We start from the raw sequence: 27,188 nt of genomic DNA, 5'->3' as shown, positions 1-27,188 counted from the left end.
TTGAAATACCCAGAGATTTTGTTTAAGCTGGAGTAATGGATATATTCATGGGTAAATTCTGAAATATAAACTGCAACATAAAGGGTTTTATAGCATATGACAAGGGGAAAAAAATCACATTCTTACATATCATTAAGCATAAGCTACTTCATTTATATGTTAACAGTAAGTATTCAACAAAAACTCTTAAGTAAGACATTTTGAACAATGCAAATACAGAAATCCAATCATGAGGAACAAAAGGATTCCAAAATGTCTCATTCTATAATTTTAACAATGACTCTATGATGGCAACTTATAAAGGTGAATGTGAGTAGTTGTGCCCAGTTTCCTAGCAGTATATGCTGATCTTGTACATCTGTGGATTGTAAAGGTACTTTTTTGAAAGCTTAACAGATGACTGAAAAATTTTGATATTTAAAAAAAATTAAACAAAGTGTGTTTTAGTGTTGTAGTCTCCTTTTTTTGCTTCATCACCGTGCACCAGTTTCATGTCCGTGAAAGGTGGTACTCCTGGTTTTATTTGGTTGCAGCTGCTATTCCCAATGCTACTCCTACTCCTACTAAACCTACAGTGCTGTCTTCTTTCCCTAATTGTATCGTCCCACCCAGGAATGCACCTAACAGATCCCCTGTTGTAACTCCTGCAACTTTTGACAACAGATTTTTAAACACAGATTGTTTCGCCTTTGTTGCAGTTTCCTCTTCTTTAATATCTGGAGATGACTGTTTGATGCGACCTTCCTCTTGTTGAATATCTCTCTTCACTCCTTGCAGCATCTCATTGGTGAAGTAGCCTCCTTTGTTTGCCTCAATAATCTTGTCAATGGTTTTGAGTAATTCTGCCACCTGGTACTGGTTGGTCCTGTATTCATCTCCCTGGTTGTTCTTCCAGTATTTGTTATCAATGACGTGGCAGCAGCCGCCACACTTCCTGATCAGATCGCTCAGAGCTTGACTTTCATTCACAAACTCTTCGATCTTCATTTCCTCAGGAAGCTGGTCACCATGAGTAAAGATTATTGTAGTAAATCTAAATGCTTCATCTGAGAAATATTGGTTCATTTTGTCTATTACAGCCTTTTCTTGCTCTGTGTATTTCTCCACTTTAAGCACAATGAGAAACACATGAGGACCAGGAGCACATTCTGTGATACACGTTGTTATTTCAGACTTCATGTCCTTCTCAGATCTGTCTGTGTCAAAAAATCCAGGAGTGTCAATAAATAATATGGTTCTTCCACCTATATTCATGTCCTCTGACTGACATTCACTTGTTCCAGATTTGGGGGTATGATTTACTTTAAACACAGGCTCTCCACACAGGGTGTTGGCAATACTGCTCTTTCCAGCTCCAGTTTTTCCCAGGACCACAATCCTTCTTGCTGACTCTATAAAACAGTAATGATTCAGTGTCAGTTATTTATCTATTACTTTGTCAAAAACAGTGCAAGAAATAAACAGTAAATTGAAGTGGAGGTAAAACTGCATGATGTGTACAAGCCAGTCATTACTGGCTTACAAGTAAATATGGAGGAGTAGAAAAATGTAATTTCTCTGATTGTTGATCAAAGTTTAGACTTAGCTGTTCAGATGGTGGATACAACTAAATCATTTTGAATTATTAACTCTATCAAGCATACACTCAGTGTATTACAGTCTTGAATATATTATATAACATTTACATAACTACTTTAGGTATTCAGTGGAGTAGATCATGTTGACTGAGAAAAACAATCACTTTCAGAGAACTTTCTTCCTGTGTGATCCCACATTTCTGTTAATCATTAATGCAGAAAACATGATAATAACTGCGACTTACCGTCCATGTTTTTGAAAGCGAAATCAGCGCAGAGACACACGATTGCTCAGATCCTGTGGACGTTGTGACTGCGCCGTTCGGTTGTTTCTGTACCTGTTGGACTTGTTTCTCAGCAGCAAACTAAAGTGCATTTTGTTATAACCCAAAGTTAAATATGTCTGTAGTAAATATGACATAAGCAAAAGAGAGTTTATACATTTTATACTGTTCTAGAATACTATAATGAAAAGTTTTACTATATATACATAAAAGGTGTGTGTTACGTATTTGAAATCTTCAAGCAGCTGTTTCCTTTAGGGTTCGCCTCAGTTGATCATCTGCTTCCATCTCACCCTAACCCTAGCTTCATCCTCTGTTACACCAACACGCGCACTCTTTGAGCAAGTGTTCGGGCATCAGTGAGACGAAAAAACTCCCTTTTAACAGGGAGGAAAAGGAAATGAGGGCACAGGCATAAATATTAGGGGTGCAACGATACACAAAATTCACGGTTCGGTTCGGTTCGATACTTTGGTGTCACGGTTCGATATTTTTTCGATACAAAAAAAATGTTCATGCCTTTTTAATTTGTCATTTATTAAAATTATAAATATATATTTTAACTCAAAAGTACAGTTTTTAAATTTAACCCTAACCCTTGTGCATGTTTTTTATTTTGACAGCGAATGCGCACCTGTGGACCACTTATGTGCAGCCCTGGTTATTTAGCTCGTCATATTGCAGCCACAGAAATTCTTTTGTCCATGAAACCATAAAGCTGCACTTTCTTTTTGCCTTATAGTCTGATTTGTCATAACTTCTCCGTTTTGTGGTAAGCTTTTCTTTGGCTGTCACTTCTTCACCCTGACCTGTCTTATTTGGCTCAGCAGAACTGAAATGCTTTTACACGCTCACTCACATAAGCTCAGCGATTCTCTGCGCGATCAACCTCTCACATGTTTAAGCTTGCTGCGGGAGATTTCACTTGTCATGTTTGCATAGTAAGCTAACGATTAATAAGACGATGTCAGAGGAATTGGTGCACAAATTATCATCACTCACAGATCAGTGCTGTCGCTCTCTATACACAGTTCGCACGATTGCAAAGTGAAAGCAAAAAAACAAGCGCAAATTCAAACGCGACTTCAATATGTCACATATTGACAGTGGCTCACCGATGCCAATGACATAATTACCCAGCTACATTTCTGAAAGAATGCAAAAGCACTGACATATATTTTTCCTACAATAGCCCGACGGGCAGGGAAGAGATAGATTTTGGTAGCCCGACTGAAAAAATCGCTAGCTCCGGGACGTCGGGCTAGCGATTTTGCGAGCCCTGTATCTGATTGAGGAATCACTCATCTTTGGAAAAGAGAGTTTATTACAGAGAAATGGCTCTTTCCAAAATAAAAGCTATACTATCCGCTTCTTCTGGGCTATATTCTCAGCAGCATAAGGAGAATCATGTGCTAACAGCTGTCTAAATGACTCGGCTAAAGTTAGTAGCATGCTTGTTGTTTTTGTCTTTGCACTAGGATGATGTCGGCGTAAATGTGCAGTCATATTCGTTGTGTTCCCACTAGTGCTTTCAGGTTAACCTCGTTGAAATGACCTTAACGCCACAACACGGCAAATCTCCGTTAACGAGCTACCGCCGATCGCTCCGTGCATGGGGCTACACGGCAAACACGTTAACGAGCTAACTGCGCTAACACACTAGTTCACACCAATGTAATTGAGCATTGCATGGCACATCCAACATACTGTTTTACTTTAGTCCATGACTCGCTTACCTTCACGGTCATACGTCACATGAAAACCAAAATAATTCCAAACGCCAGATCTGAATGTTGCAAGTAGAGCTTAACTTCTGTCTCGCTAGCTTGCCCTGCGCTCTTCCTTCTGACTATGCTGTCTGTGTTGAGCGCTCAGTGGATCTGCGCTCGACAGTGCAGCCTAGGCGGAGTAGTCGAACACAGATTCACTGAGCGCTCAACACAGACAGCATCGTCAGAAGGAAAATTGATAAAATAAATTACAAATGTTGTATTGTTCGATACATATGCGTACCGAACCGAAAGCACTGTATCGAACGGTTCAATATCGATACGAATATCGTTGCACCCCTAATAAATATATAACTTTATTATTATTATAACATTATTCCAATATATCAAAAATACAAAATAAACTCAAAATGCTGCGACACAGACGCAGCCATCCGACAATTGTAGTGTATCTACGGGAGGATTCAGGTCACCTGCTCATGCCCTAACTATATGCTTTGGCAAAAATGAATGTTTTAAGTATTGTATGAGCACCCTGAGAGCGAAGTGCTCTAATGGGGTGATTTGGTACTATATGGTCTTTAAGATAAGATGGGACCTGATTATTTAGGATTATTTAGCCATGCCTTTCTAATTTTGTCTCCATCTTTGTCAAACTTGGTCACTGCTAATGAAAACGTTATCATCTGCAGCTCTACCAGGGCTACGTCATCATTACATCTGTCTCCCTCTCATTCCCACAGGTATTCTATAATTCGACTGTACATAGTTGCTCCCTACACTCACTACAGTTCACACTGAAATGTAATGAAATGTGCACACTATAAATAGATTCAGTTACCGCTGGGATAATGAATAATTATACCTAACTTAATGAATGTCTTTTTAGTTAAATAGCTGACTTGTTTTTACCCCATGAGAGTTTGGTGAACTGTCCCTGTGCCCTATGACAGCTGGGCAGGCTCCAGCCTCACTATAACCCTGATTTGGATAAGCAGAATAAACTGGATGGATGAATCTTTTTCTTTTTTTTCCTTTCATTCTCTTTTCAGCTGCTTTTGCATATTTTTCTGACTTTGATCAATATTTACATTCATTTTCATATTCAAAACCAAGGCAGCTACAAGAGAGCCTTTGTTGAGCTGGGTAATTCATTTTCACTTGCAACAGAAAAATCACACAGAAGAGGGACTATTTGGGAAATGTAAGTCAAGTTTAGCATGATTTGTATTTGACCTGAAATACAATCTAAAATCCAATTATGATGACACTTTGTGATTTTGTCAGATTTAGCAAATAAAATGATTTGCCATCATAATTAGAGTCATAATGTAACATCTAAAAATCCAGAAATGTTTGGCTAAAATGAAGTGAGTCTTTCAGATATTCAGGTAAAAATTCTACAGTACTACACTCATTCACCTTTTTTTATACATACACACACATACACATATATTACTTTAGGAATTTTTTGTTGACTTCACATTAGAAATGTTTTAGCTAGCAGAACAAAGATGCAGGAGAATCTGTTTCTGCTCATTCTGATGGGTAAGTGGATGATCTTATCAATCATGCAGCAGTACTGTTAGCTTAAAGCAATAAGAGTGATTCTGGACTGATGCACCTGTTAAATGGCAGTAATGGTGAAATAATTGTCTTCGGAGCCTTATATAAACAAGAGGAACAGTGTAAGTGATTTTCTTTTTGCATTTTTATATTATAGAGCAAGGCCAAAGTTTACTTACTTTTTAGACAAAAATGTCAGCAGTTTTTAGGTGTGTCTGCATGTTTGTGCTAAATGATAACAAAAAGGTTAGTGAGATTAAACAGGTGCTTTTGTGACAGTGATGTTGGGGGGAGCTGGAGGCTGGCCCCGTTTGAAGTCTTTAACTCATTTTATGGATTTTATCTAAAAAAAAAAAGAAAAAAATAATCACAATCAGGGTGAGAGTCACGCATGCTCCAGCTCCATGTGAGGCAGCTTTACCAGAGCAAGACTCTGAGAGAGACAGGTGCATCTTCACACAGAAACCAGTCTGGACCAAATGACAAAACGCTGAATTGACCATTTGAGCCCCGACCAAGGACTCCACCCTGAACATCAGTGAAGCCATTTAAAATAGAGATGACCCTACCCTTTACCAATGAGGAAACTTATGACACTTGTAGTAAATAAGAGAGCTAAACATTAAACACTGGCCAGTGAGACTGTGAGGGATGGTTTTTAACCTGACCAGTGAGCCAACTTTAAGTCCTTCTGAGTGAATCACACAGAGGTTTAGAAATCAACCAAGGTGGCTTTGCAGATTTTGGAGAGAGAAAAAAACACAACTCCTGACCAGCTTTTCTGCACCTGTTTATCATCACCTTGTACCAGCAGTGATCAGTGTTGCTGTGGCCCAAACATCACTCTGTAAGAGATTTTTTGATAAGCTGACAAAGAGCCTTTTTTTTACCGCCACTAAAGAAGACTCTGCATTTGGATCTGATCCAGCACACCTCAGGAAAGCAGCGACACATAAAAGACTGTGACTTACAAGAAGCGGTCGACATTTGATGACAGATCTTAGATAATCGTGACGTACTGTATTTGAGAGTGAAAAGCAAAGTAGAGGTGTGTAAGTGCTCTAAAATTGTATATTATGCTTTTAAAATGTGAAATGTGATGTGATTTTAAGCACCAAAGAACATGATTTTTAGAAAAATGTTATTCTTATGTTTTGAACGTATGTGTGATTTAAAAAAAAATCTATCACTACTGTATGCCTTATAGAAAATGTGTTAATTGTATGTATTTGTAATCATGTATCTTTGATAAATAAAATAACAACAGTCACTTGGAAGTGAGACTGTTAATCACAAAAAGGGTGGACAGAAAAGAATTTTCCAGTTTAGAATAAATCAGAATAAATCAGATGACTCAGTTAACAGTTTGGATTTATTTACATAATATCAACATATAAAGGAGTTTATGACTTCTCTGTTTTTCTTTTCTCAAAGAAAAGACATAAAACTTCACAATATGTGAAGTTACAGCACAATTTACCCAGACGTACTTCTTTTTCAGTCAGGGTCCTTTTACAACGTCCATATTAGCTCAGGTAATGAAAATACAATTATGGACAGGAAGTAAACTTTAACATTTGAAGTTCAAGTCTTGCTTAGACGATGTGAAGCATCTCATGGACCTTTTTTCTTGGATTATGCATCAACCTTATGCAAATCAGTTGTAATTTATTTGAACAAATGTAGAAAGCAGCACTTCCTTTCTTCTGTGATGCATTTACTTTACTACATAAACTAGACGTTAGTGTTGCCAACGTTAACATTTCTCATGTCACCATCGAGCATTTTTAAAACCCAACTTCAGTATATGCAGTGTGGACTCGCAGATGGAAATAGCAATGAATCTAGATATTCAAAGTTTTCATCAGGCTACCTTTAATATTTTCAAGGTTTTTGTTTTATGTTTTAAATCAAACATTTCAGCATTTTGTATATTTTCCAAAATGGCACAGCCTCCCCTTCTGAACATCTTCTAATCATGCCGTCCCTATTTCAGTAGCGGCTGGGGCCGAAGACAAACGGCTGCTGCTGCTGGAGGAGCACCGGAGCCAGGGCAGCAAACATTGGATAGTGCCACGTGTGTGTGTGTGTGTGTGTGTGAAACATAAAAATAAAAAGCCAAACAACAAGCGGGTCCTGTCAGGTTTACATTATCATATACCAAATCCCTAATATAACCAGACCCAGGTAGAATAAATGTTGTTCACTGTAAGAAACTACAAAGTTTCATCAATAGTTTTTATTTCTGTAAGCACTACTAAAAAAAAGGAAGAAAGAAAAAGGATATATACATTCCCATATAATATGTACGTGATTCTTTGAATTTTAATGTGACATAATGAAGTTTAGATCAAAGCATTCACCCCTACTTGCTAACATCTACAAGTAACAAACACTTAGTTTGTTACAAGTAAAAGCAGCATTTTTAGCATTTATTCAAGGAAAAGTTATGTTTGGTCAGCACTATTTTTCCTTGAATAAATATCTCAACAGTTCCTCTACTATCTCTACTTATAACGTAATTACACAAGTCATAAGAAAACAACACTCCTTTCTCTGCTCTCTTTGCTGTCCACTCTCTGTCGTTGTCATGATCCTAACAATTATTTCACAGTGTGTTCCAGGACAGCTTTAGCAGCTTTCTGAATGGCTTCCGATGCACTTTCTGATTGTTCAGCTGCAGCATATCCTAACTGACCTCCCTCTAACCCTTTCTGTGCAGCCAGTGATACTGTTGCACCTTTGTGCTCCTGCAGATTCAAAAAAGTTGATGTGACCATCTTTGCCACACCAAGAAAGGCTCCAACCAATACACCTGTTGCTGTACCTGCAAATATAATCAGCAGCTTGTTCATCACACCCTTTTTAGCTTCAATTGCAATCTGTTCAACTGACATGTTTGCTGATGACTTTTTAACAAGCTCTTCCTCTTTCTGTAGTTCACTTTCTATCGTCTGTAGCATCTTATTGGTGTAGCAGCTTCCATTGTTTGCCTCACTTATTTTGTCTATTGTCCTGAGTATCTCTGCTACTTGGAACCGATTGCTCCTGTAGTCATCTTCTTTGTTGTCTTTCCAGTATTTATTATCAACAACATGGCATCTGCCTCCACACTTCTCTACCAGATTGCTGAGCTCTTTGTTATGACTGATGAATTCCTCGATTCTCGTTCCCTCTGGGAGCTGGTCGCCATGAGTGAAGACAACGGCAGCGTATTTCATAGCATCTTCAGAGAAATCTCGACATATTTTTTTGATTACATCTTGCTCCTGCTGTGTAAATTTCTCCACTTTGAGGACGATGAGGAAAGCATGAGGTCCGGGAGCGCACTCTGTCATGCACCTCACTATCTCATCCCTGAGTAATTGCTCAGACATGCCTGTGTCAAAAAAACTGCAAGTGTCAATAAAACTGATGTTATTTCCATTTACAGACCTAATTACTAAACGGGGCAGACTTATTTCAGAAACGGGTGAATGGCATACGTTGAAGACATTCTCTCCCAGTATGGTGTTGGCCAGGCTGCTTTTCCCAGCCCCAGTTTTTCCGAGTAGAACAATCCTCTTTGAAGTCAGTGCTGGAAGACAAAAATACTCTGTGTAAATGAAGGAAAGTAAAGATCAATTTCAAAATGTCTTGTTGGTTTGCTGCTGAATAACCATAACCTGGTTATGGTTTTGTTTATGTGTTTCCTGGAGTAAATGAATTTTCTGTGAAATTGCCTGCTATTACATTTCCAGTCCTAAAGTTAAAATGGGTATTTTGAGCAAGTATGTTCATGATATTCACCACTTATGTCCAACCTACTGGCCTTAAATTGTTAACTACAAATAAGTGATGAGATGATGATGGGAAATGTATTAATTTTGCATGTGTTTGTTCATTAATCAAACTACTACTAATAGTAATACTAACACGACTACTACTACCACTACCACAATAATAATAACAATACCAAAAATACTACATTTTATTTTAGGCACCTTTCAAAACAAGAAACGTTTTTTGAAATTATCAATGAGAGTTGATAGTTTAAAGAGACGTGTTTTAAGATGGGATTTGAAGTTAGAGACCAAGATCAATATTGAAGATTACTGTTAGAAGAAAGTTCCAGACTTGGGGGCAACTGCAACTGTAAAACATACTGAAGCACGAGTAGTGAAGTGGACAGAAGAAGAAGATCTGAGGGCATCGGCGTAACTTTGTGCTGAACATTAGGGGATTTATTTACCCAGATTAAATAAATCTGGGTAAATTCCCAGATGATTAAATATGCAGCTATTTTGCGGGCAATAACAGAAATGAGTAAAGAACATCAACAGCCCATTTATGCAAGATAATTCATAATTTTATTGGTTGGGTCTGATTATTGGGGGGGGGGGGGGGTCATAACCCCCCTAACCTCCCTGGAAATTACGCCCCTGCCGGAGGGTGCAATTGGGTGTGTTATGCAGAAGTTCAGAGTTGTAATGCAGAACAAGGTTGTGGGTGACTTTAAAGTGACTAGGAGAGTTTTATTGTTTAGGATTTAACCCCCTAAGACCCGAACTCCTTCATGGCATGCATTTTTAATTTCTCTTTGATATCTGGGCTGATTGGGACCTAATGAATGTAAAAACAAAGAATTACTAGATTTTTTTTTTTTACCTGATTTTTGTTTCTGAGAAAACTGAGATCCACATATGAGGACATTCGTTTTAAATTTTGATAGATCATTGCCAGTATAATGTCCTCGTAAGTGGACATCAGGCCCTTGTAGAGCAAAATTTTGTATTTTGGTCTAGACAACCCAAAATATGATGTCCACATATGTGGATGCCAGGTCCTAGGAGGTTAAAGCAAGGTCTCATAATAAGAGATAATATAGCTGTGGGTAATTTACTAATAGGACAGGTGCAGTTTCTTAATTGTGATAAAAACAAACAATGAACAGGTCATGCATGTTAAATGTAGCACAAACTGTTTTCAACAGAATTGTTGTAGTAGAAACAGGTTTCAGCAGCTGAGAGACTTTGAAATCACATCCAGTAACATTCTTGTATACAGAACACTTAAATCAGTTCAAGGGATGAATTGAACCGGATTTGCCTGATTGACAAAACTTTATGTTTGTACTTTGCGACCGATGGTGTGAACAGATGATATGCAGGGTGTCTGTGTCACATATGGTCAAAGTGTATGCAGCTGAATTTGTGTAGGTCCGTCACTAAAAACAGTAATGAGTATGGGCTCAAATTGTGGTCATAAATATTTTGTATTTGTAAATCAAAAGCTTATTTGTGAACCGAGTTTTGTAACCGTGTAAACCAAAATATGTAAAAATGTTATGTTTGTGCATCTACAGATGAGAATTTGTGTGTGTGTAAAACAGATTTGTGTTTGTAAAAAATATTTACATGAGTTACAAATTTTTTGGTTAAGGTCTGCTTACATATACAAAGCAAAGAACTACGCGTAAAACTCTGCGCTCAGCTTCCCTGGCTATGGGACTTACAAATACAAATTTTGACCCGATTTTTCTTCCTTTCAGCTGATTGGTCAATGTCACGTTAATCACAAATTTAACAATCCAATCAGAGAACAGATGGGTTTGGCTGTCGGAGGGGTGCTTTACGCAGTTTCAGGTCCTGGAAGAATAAATGCCCTATTACATGCCAGCTCAGTATTTTTCTTCATCACCATGAAGGATCACAACTCCAATGTCCAAAGTCAAAGTCACCCTCTGTTCTGTTCGTTTTTCGGACATATTAGCTTTGAACTCCTCTGCACAGGCACTGAAATTGCTGTTACAGAAGCCACACTATGCTGAAAAGACCCCAACACAAAATACTAAAGAGATGGAATTTGAAGGTTTGGTAATTTCTTATCACATCGTTGTCAGACTGCCCATTCCAAAACACCAGATTGCTGAGAGAGGCTGCATGCATTAAGTTACATGGGTCTTTGTCATGCACTCTTGTGCATCATGGAGACTCAACAGAGAAAGAGAGAGTACACATACGTGGTTTCTACATCACATCACACTGACTGTTCACAGCAGACAAAAAGACCCTCAGACTACTGAAAACATCCAGGTGTCCCCAATACCAAGTCTGCCCCTCTCAAGGGATTTTTGTAACAATGAATTGATTCATTCAGGTTTTTCAATTAATCAGAAGCTAATAAGACATTTCCTTTAATTGCATATTTGTACTCTTTAATTGTATTTGATATAAAGTAAGCTTGACTGACCGTCCATGTTCTCAAAAAGAAATCACACTTGTCACCGGGACCTCACGATGTCCTTGCTGTGTGTTTTTCCACCTGCTCTCTTGCTGCACTTTGGCTGTGCTTTCGTTTGTCACCAACTGGACTTGTTAACTGACACTGTAACTACACAAAACAATGAGCAACACCTCATGCTCAGAAATATTCTTTGCTGTGGGATTGCAATTCGATTCAAACCCACAGCATGTTGTTATATAACTGTTCACATTTTATGTATCAGAGCTGGTCATCACATTAACCTGTGTCAATTGTTTTGTTTATTTTATAAGTAGTAACAGGGCTGAAAATCAAAAGCCACATATACTATAAAAACTATTTATAAATAAAAGATATTTATGAAAAAAAAAATAGTTTGAAGCAGATACTTTGATGACTGCACAATGAACTGAGACATAATTTCTTTAGGGATTATTAAAGTATTCTGATTCTGACATAGTGTTGAACAGCTCAGTAAATCCCCTCAGTGCTTTAAAAACAGGACAATTCAGAGTTTGAATAAGGGACTGGTAAAATGTTTCTGTTTCTCATCCTAGTGAAACAAGTTTTAAACAAAGAAGGGAGTTTTAATTAAGTTAAGTTTGAAAAATGGGAGAAACTGATGCATTCATTCCCTCTTGACAGTTTACTGGTACATGCACATGTAATGCTTCATCATTAATGCATAACTGCAGATTACACAATCAATCAGTGCATGAAATCCAATGTCTTTGAAATCAGCTGCTTTTTAAAATAAATGTAGCACTATTAATTTTTTTTCTGAAAAAATATAACATTTTCAGGGCTCAAAACACATTTAAGCTCTATTAACTAAATCAATTTTACACCCACTCCAAGTGTCACAATCAATCTCGATCTGCGGGCTAAATATGAACTAGAAGCTACATTTGAGGGAAATTAGTGAGACGGTCATGCTGTCTCATGCATAACAATAACAAGCACAAGCAGGAACAAGAAGTGAAGCAACAAATAGCCAAGATAACCACTGATCCTGAGACATGCTTTCATCCTGGCCTCAGGCTACAATTTTAAAAGATGGCTTCATGACCTAAAGTTGTTTGATCACTATGGTGTGACTTGTCCTTCCAGTTGGGGAGGATGAGGGAATGAAGATGGGACAAGGACACATTGTGGAAGAGAGACAGAGATTAATACTAACTCATGATTAAATGCAGAGAATTGTATAAACACATAGTGAGTGAAAAGGATAAGTGAAAAAGAAACAGTGCATTATGGGAAGCCCCCAGCAGCCTAGACCTATTGAAGCATAACTAAGGGAGGATTCAGGCTCACGTTATCCAGCTCTAACTATATGCTTTAGCAAAAAGGAAAGTTTTAAGCCTAGTCTTAAAAGTAGAGAGGGTTCCTGTCTCCTGATTCCAAAGTGGAAGCTGGTTCAACAGAAGAGGGGCCTGAAAACTGAAGGCTCTGCCTCCCATTCTACTTTTAAATACTCTAGGAACAACAAGCAGGCCTGCAGAGCGAGAGCGAAGTGCTCTAATGGTACTGCTAATAGAGTACTATGTGGTCTTTAAGATGAGATGGGGCCCTATTGTTCAAGACCTTGTATGTGATGATGTGATCCTTCCTCTGCACATGCCTCTCTAACTATGTCTCCATCTTGGTCACTGCTAATATAAATCTTATCATCTTTAAGTCTATCACCAGCGTTAGTCCTTGAAAATTTACCATTATATCTGTCTTCCTATCATTCACACAGCTATTTTTTGATTCTACTATATACATCTCTTCTCTCCATTACATAGGTTGCCTTTCACCTGCTCCCTACAAATCACGTAGTCTGTTGCCCTATGACAGCTGGGATAGGCTCCAGCCTCACCCCTGATTTGGATAAGCAGAAGAAACTTTTGTCCCTCGCGTTCTCTTTTTAGCTTGTTTTGCAATATGTTATGTAAAGCATGTTCCTGTTTTCAGTGCTTCCTTTTCTGACTTTGATCAGTAGTTACATTCATTTTCATATTCAAAACCAAGGTCACTACAAGAGAGCCTTTCAAAGTCAAAGTCACCCTCTGTTTTCTCCGTTCTTTAGACATATTAGCTTTGAACTTCACTGCACAGGACATGAAATTGCTGCTACAGAAGCCACATTATGTTGAAATGACACCAACACCAAAAACTAAAGAGATGCACTAAGTTTTGTTGCCTCTGCTATTGTTTGAGTACTTTAAGATCCAGAGGTTCCAGTTCATGTCTGAGTTCTTTAAGCTGACTTAAATTTGATGGTTTGCTAATTTTCTATCACATCTTTGCCAGACTGGCCACTCTAAAACACTCGTTTGCTGATTTTGGAGATTAATTCTACCTAATGAAGAAGGTAATTACACTTAAAATAAAAGTGTAGAAAGGAGGAGAGCACCTGAGCACAGAAGTACAGATACAGTTATAATGTGTGTTACCATCAAGATATCGAGAGAGAAAGAGAGGCTGCATGCCCAGAGATGCATGGGTCTTTCCCACATAGCAAAATTGGTATGGTCCGGATCTGGCCCACACAATGTGCTTACACATGGCCCACATACTGTAAAGAATGACGGCCCTTTGGTGGCCCAGATCTGGTTTGCCAAAGGTGGCCCACACATGAATAAACCCTCACTAGGGTTTGGATAAAGTGTAAACTCACAAACCTGTCAAACCTGCATTTGAAACGTTGGCTAACATAGCAGTATAGTATTGCAATATGGCATTTGGGTCTTCTAACTAAACCAGGAAAATAGGAACATAAACAGTGCCATCATTGCCAGGCCTGGCCCACATCTGGTTGACATACACTCTGCCATGACACCAGTCAGTCAGAAGTGCCAGCTTGATTACGGATCCCGGCCAGGTCTGCTTTATATGGGGCTGGGCCACATAAACCAAACCACAATCGAGCAAGATGTGGCATGCCATCACATACACAGTGCCATCTATGCCAGGCCTGGCCCATATCTGGATGACATACATCTTATCATGCCAGAAGTCAGCCAGCAGTGCCGGTTTGACACCAGATCCGGGCCAAACCTGCTTGCTATGTGGGTGAAGGACCCATCCTGGCAACAAACTGTTCCAAGTTCTGCAATCAGGCAGAAGGTTCTGCATCATCCGGGCAAGAACTGAGAGAGGAGCTTCTATCCCCAGGCAATCCAAAGGACCCCCCCACCACCACACACACACATCCATAAGTGACTGAGACGGGGCTTATTGCTAACACAGATTGTTTATGGTATTGTATTTTATTTATTCACGAAAGAAAATAGCAAAGATAACAGCGTCCTGAGACACGCTGTGATCCTGGCCTCAGGCTACAGTTTTAAAGAAACTACTACTTGACCTGAGATTGTTTGATCACTGTGGTGTGATAAGTCCATCTAGAACATGTAAATACGTAAATATATGTTGTTTATCCATTTCACAGCATTTATTATTTTTAAATTTTTAAAGAATGGTCTGAAATAAAAAAAAAATTAAAAAAAAGTTATTACATGTTTTACCAGCCCTGATTCTTTAAAGTTTTCTCCAGTAAATTGCCAGAATACTCAAAACACATCCAGTTAACATGGTTGTCATTGTTACTCTATGTCACAGAAATAACATTAACTTTAAATTATTCCATGATATCCATAATACTTCATGATTTTTATGCTCAAAAAGTGCTTATAAAAGAAAAAAGTACTATTAGACCGTCACCATGTAGCATTAGAACTCCTGCTCACAGCTTCAAGAATATGAAACATAACACAGTCAAAATGACAAGACACTCTGGGCCACAGTGGGGAGGTGACAGTTGAATGTTAATACCACATTTCGAGTGGAGTAACTTGTTTCTGGGTAAGGTCAAACTATTTGGCAACTGTAGAAATACAAAGTGAAACAGCCACAGCGCTGAGTCTCAGGTGTGGTCAAATAACAATAGTTACAAGTTAGTTATTTGTGGCTGTAGCTCAGAAGGTAGATCTGAAAGACGGTGTTTCAATGCCTTGCTGCTGTAGTCTGCATGCTAAAGTATTGTAGGACACAACGCTGACCCCAAGTTGATAGAGAAGCGCATTTGCATTGAGAGAAAGTGCTTAGGAATGCGGAAAGCTGTATAAAGTGTTCTGAGTGTAAGAAATGTTTTGTGTAGCAACCCATTTACTGCTATGAAATGTATTTGCAACTCACTAATAGGATATTAGTGGTGGCTTCACAAGTTTTAAATATGATGAATACATATAGGCAGCATAATGGTGTGAGGTGGAACAAATCGTGGCAGGATCAGCCTGATATTATTTGTATCCCACTGTAACTTTACTGTATACAGAGCTAACATCTCCAAAATGTCAGGAGTAGTTAGTCATTACAACAAGTGTTTGTGAACTAAAAATCAAGAATGTGGGATACTGTTTGTCCGTGATTTGAAGAACCCAGCATGTGCTCCCGACACAGGGAAAAGCAATTCTGCAGGGGAGATAGGAAAGGGAAGATATGCTTCATCATATTTTCTAGTCTTTGGCTTAGAATGAAGTTGGTTTGGAAACATATTCAGCGATGCTTCATCTCCTGCACTGTGTTTGTGTGGGCGCCCCGTGCTAGCAGTGTCCAAGCGTTTTTTGTTTTTTTTCCCCCTTTTCACCCCCCCCCCCTGCAATTGCTTTGCGCCCCCCCCCTAGGGGGCGGGCCCCACACTTTGGGAAGCTCTGTCATAAGGAAATGATCCCATGACAAACATATTACTTAGTTTAATACATAGAGCTGTTTGGCATATTGAGGGAAAACCTCACATGAAAAACTGTGCATCCATTTATACATAGACGATTTTTTTTTGATTGGAATTGTTATCAATGAATCATACAATATACACATGGACCCATAAAGAAGCACAAGGAGAGTCACATAATAAAAAAAACAAACACCTGTTTTATTGATGTACAGTACACTTATATGATTATGTAAAGCCCCTCTGGAGCTGCAGAAGACATCATACAGGTTTAACAGGTAAAATAGTGCTGGTACTGCTGCATGTAAAAGCGTTAAAACATCACAAAGCTAAGAAGAACTTCTGATCAAGCAATTTCAGATTATAATCAAGTAACACCCATTTATTTTTTACTATACATGTTTTAATATATGACCACTACCTTTTATTTACTCAACATTTTTAGGATATTACAAAAAAAGTAACACATTCATACTTTCAATGAAGATTCAAAATCGGCCAAAATAAAAGTATTTGAATCTCATGGTTTAGCCACACAGATTAATGCTATTTTTATGTAAGATTTAAAGGACAATATATGATGATTAAGCTGTTTTATTATCTGTCTGTGCGTCAGTGTTTATTCAAATGGACTCCAGGGATTGAATATTCTCTCATACAAAACATGAAGTCTACTCCAAATGGCCTCAAAACCCCCCACAACGTCCTCTTCAGAAGGTACTGGGACTGGAATGGGGAATGATTCAGATGACACAGGAACAGATGGAACAGGAACAGATGGAACAGATGGAACAGATGGAACAGATGGAACAGGAACAGATGGAACAGATGGAACAGATGGAACAGATGGACCAGATGGAACAGATGGAACAGGGACAGATGGAACAGGGACAGATGGAACAGGAACAGATGGAACAGGAACAGATGGAACAGATGGAACAGGGACAGATGGAACAGGGACAGATGGAACAGGGACAGATGGAACAGATGGAACAGGAACAGATGGAACAGGAACAGATGGAACAGGAACAGATGGAACAGGAACAGGTGGAACAGATGGAACAGATCCCTTTCCAAACTTTGATTTGATCAACAAAGCTGAGACAATTGCAAGTAATCCTGTGATGACAGCAAAACCCACAAAATATTTAAGCCATGATTTTTGTGCATTTTCCATGTGTCTCTTAATGATGTTAACTTTAGCCTGCTTTCTAATCTCTTCCTGTGACAGATTTTCTGATGACTTTCTAACCCGTTTTTCCTCTTTTTGTATTTCTGTCTCCAATGTTTGGAGCTTTTCATTAGTGTAGTATCCTCCGTTGTTTTCTGTCACTATATCTTCTATGCTATTGAGCAGCTCTGCCACCTGGAACTTGTTGCTTCTATATTCATCTTCCTGGTTGTTCTTCCAGTATTTATTGTCAATGACGTGGCACCGACTCCCACACTTCCTCACCAGATCACTCAGAGCTTCACTTTCATTAACAAAATCCTTGATCTTCGTTCCTTCGGGGAGCTGGTCACCATGAGTAAAAACCACTGCAGCGTATTTAAGAACATCTTCAGAGAAATGTTCACATAATTGTGCGATGACAGCCTTTTCGTGCTCTGTGAATTTCTCTGCTTTGAGCACAATGAGAAAAGCATGAGGACCCGGAGCACACTCTGCAATACAGCTCAACATCTCATGCTCCAACTTCTCAGACCTGCTTGGGTCAAAGAAACCAGGAGTGTCGATTAAAGTTAGGTTTCTTCCATCAACAGTCTTGGTCTCGCTCTGAGACAAACATGCGTTTGAGTCATTAAAATGATTAATCTTCAATCTGGTCTCGCCAAATATGGTATTAGCCAGACTGCTTTTCCCAGTTCCAGTTTTTCCCAGCAGGACAATCCTCCTTGTCTTTGTCACTAGAAGAAAAAATGAATAGATGAAAATATCTGATTAACTCATCTGCTTCCTGACATCTCTGATCAATTATCAGATTTCAGATCAAAAATGTATCAACCCAGTATCACAGCAAAGTATAGACATGCCAGACCACGGTGTCTAATTTACACAAGAAATCGGTAGTAAACAAAACGCATGTTAAGCACATTCAACGGTCCTTAATCATCAGAAACTATTAAACTGGGCGGGTAATATGTATATACATGTACATGTGAATAATTTCTTTTTAATGCTTTCCCACAATTTTCCCATTTTTAAATTTTGGTTTGAAATAAAAAAGCTCCCTCTGATGTTACTGCAACTTCAGAATGCGTGTCTTGGACATAGTGGACATATTATATATAAAGGATGGCCCTCTCTCAGCAAAATTTTGCATGAACATTGTCATGCAATAAATCTATTTTGTATGTTTTTACAAAATAGATTTATTTTAAATCCTAATTGTTTCTAGATTACTTTTACTTGTAATGTATTACATACCCAACAAACATACTTACTGTCACGGTCTGGAGTCGGGTGACTCCGTGTTTAAGTTTTGTTTATTCAGTGTTCTGGATTTTGTGGGGTTTTCATAGTTTTGTCTTTTGTCATGTTTTCATGTTCTTTACTTATTCTTTAGGACCGCTGTGATTTCCCAGCCTTTAGGTTTTGTCTGAATGCCTCCCTTGTGTTCCCTGTGTAGTGTCATGTGTACCTGGTTTGATGTTCGTGTTATTTCTCGTTTTACTTGTGACAGTCCATGCCCTGTGTCAGTAGCGGTTTTAGATACGGGCGACACGGGTGGTTGCCCGGAGCGGCATCGTGGTGGGGGGCGACATCACGGGCATCAGCGTCACTTAGCGCATATTGGGAATGGCATAGGCACCAATCGGTTTCTATCGCCCATTTGCTGGGAGTAAAGGCGCCCTCCGTTTGCGAGGTGCGCCTGCTCCTTGCCGCGCAGGGAGGGGGGAGGAGGGGGGGGCGGCGGGGAATTCTCTGACCGGCTGGAGCAGCATCTAATAACCAACTCGGAAAATAAAACAAAATAAAAACAAACCAACAAACACGAAAACACCTGACATCATGATACAGACTTATAATTTGCACCGATGTTTTTTCGAAATTCTACACGTGAAAAGTGAGCGCGAGAGCCCTCGGTGCGCCTGCTTACTGCTGAAGTCAAAGTAAACTTTATTGTCATCTCCGCTACATACAGTCCAGTATATAGAGAGACGAGACGACGAGGCTCCAGTTACAACAGTGCAAGTAAACAAACAATAAATATAAGAAGAGTAAGAAAATAAATATACACTTTAGGACTCGGGGTAAAGGGATCAATAACAATTTAAAATTTATATTTTACAGTTTGATGATTTAAAGTCTCACACACAACCCGTCGAAAGGGGAGGGGGGGCGACTGCTTCCAAATAGAGCGCATTTCATTTATAATGTTGTAAATCCAAGCCCATTATGTATTCATGATTTGAATCCTGGATTGTGTGAAATCTCAGAAATACACCCTAGACAAAGTAATTCTGTGAGCTAAGGTGTAGGTGTGTTAGATCATGTTGTGGTGATCCTTGGGTTGAGGGATGGGTGTTCATACTGGAATGCAAAATCAAAACCAATGCAAGATGGACAAGAAAAGTTCAAAGCCATCAGGTCCTCAGTTTAGAAAAAATAGAAAAGTAGAGGAGGAGAAACGAGCAAAAGATGCAGGTAAGCAGATATGTCATTGGATAATAGCAGGTCATCCTGAAACAATCAGAATCAGAATACTTTATTAATCTCTAAGGAAATTATGTGGGTTGGTCCAAGAAGAAATGGTAAAAATAGTAACAGTAACAGACTAAACTCCAAACAATTCATTGTGTTGCAGATTTTAATATTAATTAGTCATTGTCAATTGTTGATTTGTCCTGTTCTCATTGTATGACGAATTATGATGGCTGTTTGGTAGCCGTTTGCATACTATGCATACTCCCTCTCTCTTCATATGTATGTGTGTGTACAACAGTTTTATGTTAATGTACAGTGCTTAATATGTTTTTTGTGTGTGTGTGTGTGGGGGGGGGGGGGGGCAGAGGGAGTGTTCACCCGGGGCACCAAACAGGCTAGGACCGCCACTGCCCTGTGTCAGTGTGTCTAGTTTTCCTTCCCTTGTCTCGTCATGTCTAAAGAATCCCAGCTGTGTTTCGCTCCTGTTTCCCATTTCCTCATTACTGACTTGTATATTTAAACCCTGTGTTTTCCTTTGCCCTTTGTTGCGTTGTACCTCCTCATGTGTGTGAGTCTCCCTGTGTTAAAGAGTTCAAGCGTTAGCTCCTCATTTCTTGTTTCCTGGTGTTTGAGCTGTCATTTTTCAGTGTTTTTGTTTCTAGTTTCCATTATACTTTGTTTTTTGTTAGCTTATGTTTGGACAGTTTTCCCAGCAATAAAGCTGTCGCCTTAAGTTTATGTTTTGTATTTGAGTTCTGCATTTGGGTCCACTTCCTTTCTGCCAACCACAGCTACACATGAAGGATTTCTTGTGACACAACTAAATTTAAAGCATGTTTGAGATATTAAAAGAAAAGCATGAACTACCTTAATGCAGTACTACTTTGCAAGCCATGTGTCACCAAACAACCCTATATAACCAAAAGTCTTGCTTGTATTTATAAGATTAATAAAGCTTAGAGAACCAAGATTTTTTTTATAAGGAAATAGCTCTTGAAATGAACTCAGCTGATTTAAAAAACAGGTCACAGCTTAGGATTTTGAATGACAAAATAATCATATTTTTGGAGTAATGTCTATTTAAAAGTTACTTGTCCCCTCCATGCTGAGGAAAGTGTGTCAAAAATACAGTCTGGCTCATGATGTGTCTCTGCAGTGAGTCGTTTGCTTTTGTTCTTGTACTGTGACTTGACTTGTGCTTCGCTTCTGCTACCTGTCTAAGTTGTTATCTGGGTTTTAGCCAAAAGAAGCGAACAAAACACTTCGCACACTGTATATTTACATATAATAATCCAAAGTGCTGCAACGTAGAGATAAAGATAATAAATGACTACATGACACAAAAAGATCATGATGCAAGAAGAAAGAAAAAGTTAAGCTGTATTTCATTGCCCTTAGGGATGTTTTAATATTTTTATTTCTATTCTTCAGGAAAGTGGAATTTATTTCTGTTACAGTGGTCCCTCGAGTTACATTATAAAAATAACCTGTGATAAGTGAAATCCGCAATTTATTTTTTATAATTATTACAGATGTTGTAAGGCTTTAAAACCCCTCACCACTTTATACACTTTTCTCAGACAGGCATGGACATTTTCACACTTCTCTCTTGTTTAAACACTCTCAAAGTTCAAACCTTGTATAAAAAGAAGTCCGCCCGCAGGTGACGATGTTTTGTCGACATTGTTGTGTTTGTTGGGGAGAAAACTTACAAACATACAATACAGCACTTCAGTGTCACACTGCTAGTGATCGAAGATTTATGTAAATTTGACAAGCTCAACACATTGTGTACTGTACAGGAGACACGGCACGAGATTGATTGACAATGGTCTACAGCCAATCAGGAGGGACCACTGTTTATGAATTATTTTTATATAGGCCTTCACACGTTTCTTTAATGCTACTGACTGCATAGATTCTCTTGTTTTGTGAACTATATATCATTTTTTTTAAAGTTTCGATCGATATTCCTAGAATACCACAGTCTGCATTTTGTTTTGATTTATTTAGTCTCATTTTTTGTTGCATTTTTCAATATGTGAAACTTTGATAGTAGTCTGGCAACGTGAGCAACACTTAAAAGCATTAAATTGAGGTTACAGTAAAGTTGACTTAAGCTGATATCTGTTTTTTTAAAAGAAAATAACAGATGAATTATTTAATTGAAATGTAAGTAACTGAATCTGTTACTTACTGCTCATCATTAACATGAGGCTATTCAGCTGATAAATGAAATCTGTCAAGAAAAATTCAAGACACTTGGTTACATGTGATAAAATTAGCTGTTTTATTAGTGAACATTTGTAACAAAGAAACCGTCACAAAACAGAAGCAAAAGTTATTTGACAGTTATAGATCTATTAAAGAAATGTTTTTAAGCTGGAGTAATGGACATGTTCATGGGTAAAGTTTGAAATATAAACTGGAACATCAAGACTGTATTAGCATAATGGGAAAATTCACACATTATATTAAGCATACGTTACTTCATTTATATGTTAAGAGTAAGCATTCAACAAAAACTCTTAAGAAACTTTATGCCATGCAAATACAGAAATCGAATCATGATGAACAAAAAGATTCTAAAGTTTCCTGTTCTATAATTTTAACAATGACTCTCTGATGGCAGCTTGTAAAAGTGATTGTGAGTAGTTTCCTAGCAATATATGTGGATCCTGTGCATCTGTGGATTTTAAAGGTACTTTATTGAGAGCTTAACAGAGGATGCAAAAATTCTGATATTTAATTTCTAACTCCTTTTATACCTTTAAAAAAATTGGTTTAGTGCTGTAGTTTGTGTGTCAGCTCTATTATCTGTTTCAAACCAATGTTACTGATGCTATTCAGCTGCTGGCTCAGCAGACCCAGCAGGAATTGTGTCAGATGCTGTTGCTGCATCTGCCATCATTCCTTTTGCTGCAGCTACTCCTGCTGCTGTTCCTAATGCTACTCCTACTGCTAAACCTAGACTTCTTTCTTCTTTCATTAATTTTATTGCTCCACCAAAGAATGCACCCAGTAGAGCTCCTGTTGTAACTCCTGCAGCTTTTGACAACAGATTTTTAAACACAGATTGTTTTGCCTTTGCTGCAGTTTCCTCTTCCGTAATGTTTGGAGATGACTGTTTGATGCGACCTTCCTCTTGTTGAATATCTCTCTTCACTTCTTGCAGCATCTCATTGGTGAAGTAGCCTCCTTTGTTTGCCTCAATAATCTCGTCAATGGTTTTGAGTAATTCTGCCACCTGGTACTGGTTGCTCCTGTATTCATCTCCCTGGTTGTTCTTCCAGTATTTGTTATCAATGACGTGGCAGCAGCCGCCACACTTCTTGATCACATCGCCCAGAGCTTCACTTTGTTTAACAAACTCTTCGATCTTCGTTCCCTCAGGAAGCTGGTCACCATGAGTAAAGATTATTATAGTAAATCTAAGCGCTTCATCTGAGAAATATTGATTAATTTTGTCTATTACAGCCTTTTCATGGTCTGTGTATTTCTCCACTTTAAGCACAATGAGAAGAACATGAGGACCAGGAGCACATTCTGTGATACACTTCAATATTTCAGACTTCATGTCCTCCCCAGGTCTGTCTGTGTCAATAAATCCAGGAGTGTCAATAAAGAGTACCATTCTTCCACCGACTGACATGAACTTTGCCTGACATTTCTGTGTTCCAGATTCGGCAGTATGATCTACTTCAAACACAGGCTCTCCACACAGGGTTTTGGCAAAACTGCTCTTTCCAGCTCCAGTTTTTCCCAGGACCACAATCCTTCTTGCTGACTCTATAAAACAGTAATGATTTGGTGTCAGTTATTTATCTATTACTCTGTCTAAACAGTGCAACAAAAATAAACAGTAAAGTCAAATAAAACATTTATGACAACATATACAAGCTATAGCTGCAAATGATGGATGTGCCTGCTTTCTTTTAAATGTAAATAAAACTGCATGAAGTTCACATACCAGTCAGTAATTGGCTTAAAAATACATGGTACAGTAGAAAGAATGTTCATTTCTTTGACTGTTGTGCACAGTTCAGATCTAGCTGTTCAGATGGTGGATACCAACCAAATAATTTAGAATTATTACGTCTAGCAAGTATATACTCCATATTATTCTGCTATAATATTCAGATTTACAGCCTTAAGTATATTAGGTAATGTTTACACAACTACTTTAGGTATTAAGTGGAGTAGATAACCTTGACTGAGAAAAACAATCACTTTCAGCTGGTTGGAGAGAAGTTTCTTCCTTTCTGTTTCCCATGTTTTTGTTAATTATCAATACATGATTATAACTGCAACTTACCATCCATGTTTTTGAAAGCAAAATCAGCGCAGAGACACACGACTACTCAGATCCTGTGGACGTTGTGACTGCACCTTTTGTTTTGTTCCTGCACCTGTTGGACTTGCTTCTCAGCAGCAAACTAAAGTGATGAGCTATGATGACCTCATAGTTTGTTTCTTTTTGTTTTTACAAACTTGGATGAGAGAACTATCGTGCATATCGAAATTTAGTAATATAAAAAAAACACAATTTTTCTTTAATTTTTTATGTCAAAATCTTGACCAGCACCTTGTTGTAACGCAAAGTTAAATATGCTTGTAGTAAATTTGTGATTAGCAAAAGAGGAGGTCAAGACTTTAGAAAAATGGTATTACTGCTCTAGAATACTATAATTAAAAGTATTATCTAATTATAAATACAGAAAAAGGATGTGTTACGTATTTGAAATCTTCTTCAAGCACCTGTTCCCTTTAGGGGTCACCTAAGCGGATCATATGATGCCATCTCGCCCTAACCTTAGCTTCATCCTCTGTTATACCAACTCGCTGCATGTCCTCCTTCACTACTGTACAGCCACAGATCTTATCTGTGGTCTTCCTCTTTTCTCTTGCCTAACAACTCCATGGTCAACATTCTTTGTCTATTATCCCTCAATTCAATTCAATTTTTTTTATAAAGCTCCAAATCAAAACAACATTTTCGTCAAGGCACTTTATATTGTAAGGTAAAGAAAGAAGCGAAAATAATCACATGACCCCCCTTTGATTAACTGCTTTGGCAACAGTGGGAAGGAAAAACTCCCTTTTAACAGGAAGAAACCATCTGGCACGACCAGTTTGGGGTAAGAAGAGGAAGACAGGAAAAACCACATAGTGTGGAAGAGATCCAGAGATTAATAATAACTAAAGATTAAATGCAGAGAGGTGTATAAACACACAGTAAGTGAAAAGGGTGACTGTAGAAGAAACAGTGCATCATGGGAATCCCTAGACCTATTGTAGCGTAACTAAGGGAAAATTTCGTCACCTGATCCAGCCCTCACTATATCCTTTAGCAAAAAGGAAAGTTTTAAGCCTAATCTGAGCAGTCTGAGTTGATACATTACTATGTACTATGTGGTCTTTAAGATATGATTGGACCTATAAATTTAAGACCTTGTATGTGATGATGTGATCCTTCTGCACATGTCCAAACCATTTCAGCCACACCTCTCTAATTTTGTCCCCATCTTTGTGCGACCTGGTCACTGCTAATGAAAAAGAGCTTCTCCTCGCTGGGTTTTTGTACGATTCACTTTAGTGTAGCCCCGGCTCTAACCTCGTGTTTCCCTATGATTTCCCAGTTCTGATGTCTTCGTCTGTTTATTGTATATAGATTCCCTGGAAACGTCCTTGTTTCTCCTCCCTGGATTCCTGAGGATGAGTGTTTGGGAGTGTGGTGTGGGATGTCAGAAGTGGAGTGTCCCTCTCCTCTCCATCTCATGGATCACTGGAACCCCTGACTTTCGCACATTTGTATATAGCTCACTTGGTGCTTCTAAATAAACATTCATTCCACTTTTTTCCTATGTCTGCACGTGAGTCAGTTCAGTCACATTGACACACAGTTATTTTATAATTCTATGCACCTCTTCTCTCACTTAAACAGGTTGTCTTTCACCTGCTCCCTACGCTCACTACAGATCACACTGAAATGTACTGAAATGTACACACTGTAATCAGATTCAATTACGGCTGGCATCATTAACTTGATGAATAAATTATATCTTTGTAGTTAAATAGCTGATTTGTTTTTACCCCTATGAGAGTTTGGTGACCTGTCCCATCTGTTGCCCTATGACAGCTGGGATAGGCTCCAGCCTCACCCCTGATTTGTATAAGCGGAAGAAACTGGATGAATGAATCCTTTTCTTTTTTTCCTCTCGTTCTCTTTTTTAGCTTGTTTTGCATTATGTTATGTAAAGCATGTTCCTGTTTTCAGTGCTTCCTTTTCTGACTTTGATCAGTAGTTACATTCATTTTCATATTCAAAACCAAGGTCACTACAAGAGAGCCTTTCAAAGTCAAAGTCACCCTCTGCTTTCTCCGTTCTTTAGACATATTAGCTTTGAACTTCACTGCACAGGACGTGAAATTGCTGCCACAGAAGCCACATTATGTTGAAATGACACCAACACCAAAAACTAAAGAGATGCACTAAGTTTTGTTGCCTCTGCTATTGTTTGAGTACTTTAAGATCCAGAGGTTCCAGTTCATGTCTGAGTTCATTAAGCTAACTTGAATTTGATGGTTTGCTAATTTTCTATCACATCTTTGCCAGACTGGCCACTCTAAAACACTCGTTTGCTGATTTTGCAGATTAATTCTACCTAATGAAGAAGGTAATTACACTTAAAATAAAAGTGTAGAAAGGAGGAGAGCACCTGAGCACAGAAGTACAGATACAGTTATAATGTGTGTTACCATCGAGAGAGAAAGAGAGGCTGCATGCCCAGAGATGCATGGGTCTTTGTAATGTGCTCTTGTGCATCATGGAGACTGCACAGAGGAAGAGAGAGTGCATATGCATGGTTTCTACATCATATCACACTGACTGTTCACAGCAGACAAAAAGACCCTTGGACAACTGCAAACATTCCAGCCTTCCCAATAGCAAGTCTGACCCTCTCTAATATTAGGAGCAATGAAATGATTCATTCAGCTTTTTCAGTTTATCAGAAGCTAATAATTCAGAGTTTGTCCAAACAAAACATTTCCTTTAAACTCATATTCGTTTCGTTTCATTGTATTTGATATAAAGTAAACTCGACTGACCGTCCATGTTGTCAAAAAGAAATCACAGTCGTCACCGGGACCTCACGATGTCCTTGCTGTGTGTTTTTCCACCTGCTCTCTTGCTGCACTTTGGCTGTGCTTTCGTTTGTCACCGGTTGGACTTTTAAACTGACACTGTAACTACACAAAACAATGAGCAACACCTGGTGCTGCAGGGTGCAGTACACTCACAGATATTTTTTGCTGCAAATCCATGCGAAACCACAACACGATGGTGTATAACTGTTCACATTTGATATATCAGAGCTGGTTATCACATTAACCTGTGTCCACTATTTTTTTTATTTTATG

General features: G+C 38.5%; 3 protein-coding genes across 6 annotated transcripts in view; all 3 read right to left on the bottom strand.

The window, feature by feature from the left end:
* Positions 1–27,188, bottom strand: part of LOC120739366 (GTPase IMAP family member 7-like) — a 127,894-nt gene that overhangs the window by 56,896 nt on the left and 43,810 nt on the right. The window lies entirely within an intron of this gene.
* Positions 220–11,515, bottom strand: LOC120739370 (GTPase IMAP family member 7-like). 3 transcript variants are annotated; one of them, XM_040041128.1, is made up of 2 exons: positions 11,389–11,504; positions 220–1,391 (listed from the first exon to the last, which is right to left on the bottom strand). In XM_040041128.1, the coding sequence occupies exons 1-2, from the start codon at positions 11,393–11,395 to the stop codon at positions 520–522; spliced, it is 879 nt and encodes a 292-aa protein (XP_039897062.1). In that variant the 5' UTR covers positions 11,396–11,504; the 3' UTR covers positions 220–519. The 3 variants fall into 3 exon arrangements, with proteins under 3 accessions (XP_039897062.1, XP_039897060.1, XP_039897059.1); XM_040041126.1 differs by lacking the exon at positions 11,389–11,504 and adding an exon at positions 1,823–1,932; XM_040041125.1 differs by lacking the exon at positions 220–1,391 and adding an exon at positions 7,722–8,734 and having other exon boundaries at positions 11,389–11,515.
* On the bottom strand, positions 22,023–27,025 carry LOC120739372 (GTPase IMAP family member 7-like). 2 transcript variants are annotated; one of them, XM_040041131.1, is made up of 2 exons: positions 26,877–27,025; positions 22,023–23,555 (listed from the first exon to the last, which is right to left on the bottom strand). In XM_040041131.1, the coding sequence occupies exons 1-2, from the start codon at positions 26,881–26,883 to the stop codon at positions 22,609–22,611; spliced, it is 954 nt and encodes a 317-aa protein (XP_039897065.1). In that variant the 5' UTR covers positions 26,884–27,025; the 3' UTR covers positions 22,023–22,608. The 2 variants fall into 2 exon arrangements, with proteins under 2 accessions (XP_039897065.1, XP_039897064.1); XM_040041130.1 differs by lacking the exon at positions 26,877–27,025 and adding an exon at positions 24,082–24,320.

This window comes from Simochromis diagramma, unplaced genomic scaffold, assembly GCF_900408965.1.
Source record: "Simochromis diagramma unplaced genomic scaffold, fSimDia1.1 OVJJ01000370.1, whole genome shotgun sequence".
NCBI classification, from domain to species: Eukaryota; Metazoa; Chordata; class Actinopteri; order Cichliformes; family Cichlidae; genus Simochromis; species Simochromis diagramma.
This window is presented reverse-complemented; position numbering and strand designations above follow the sequence as displayed.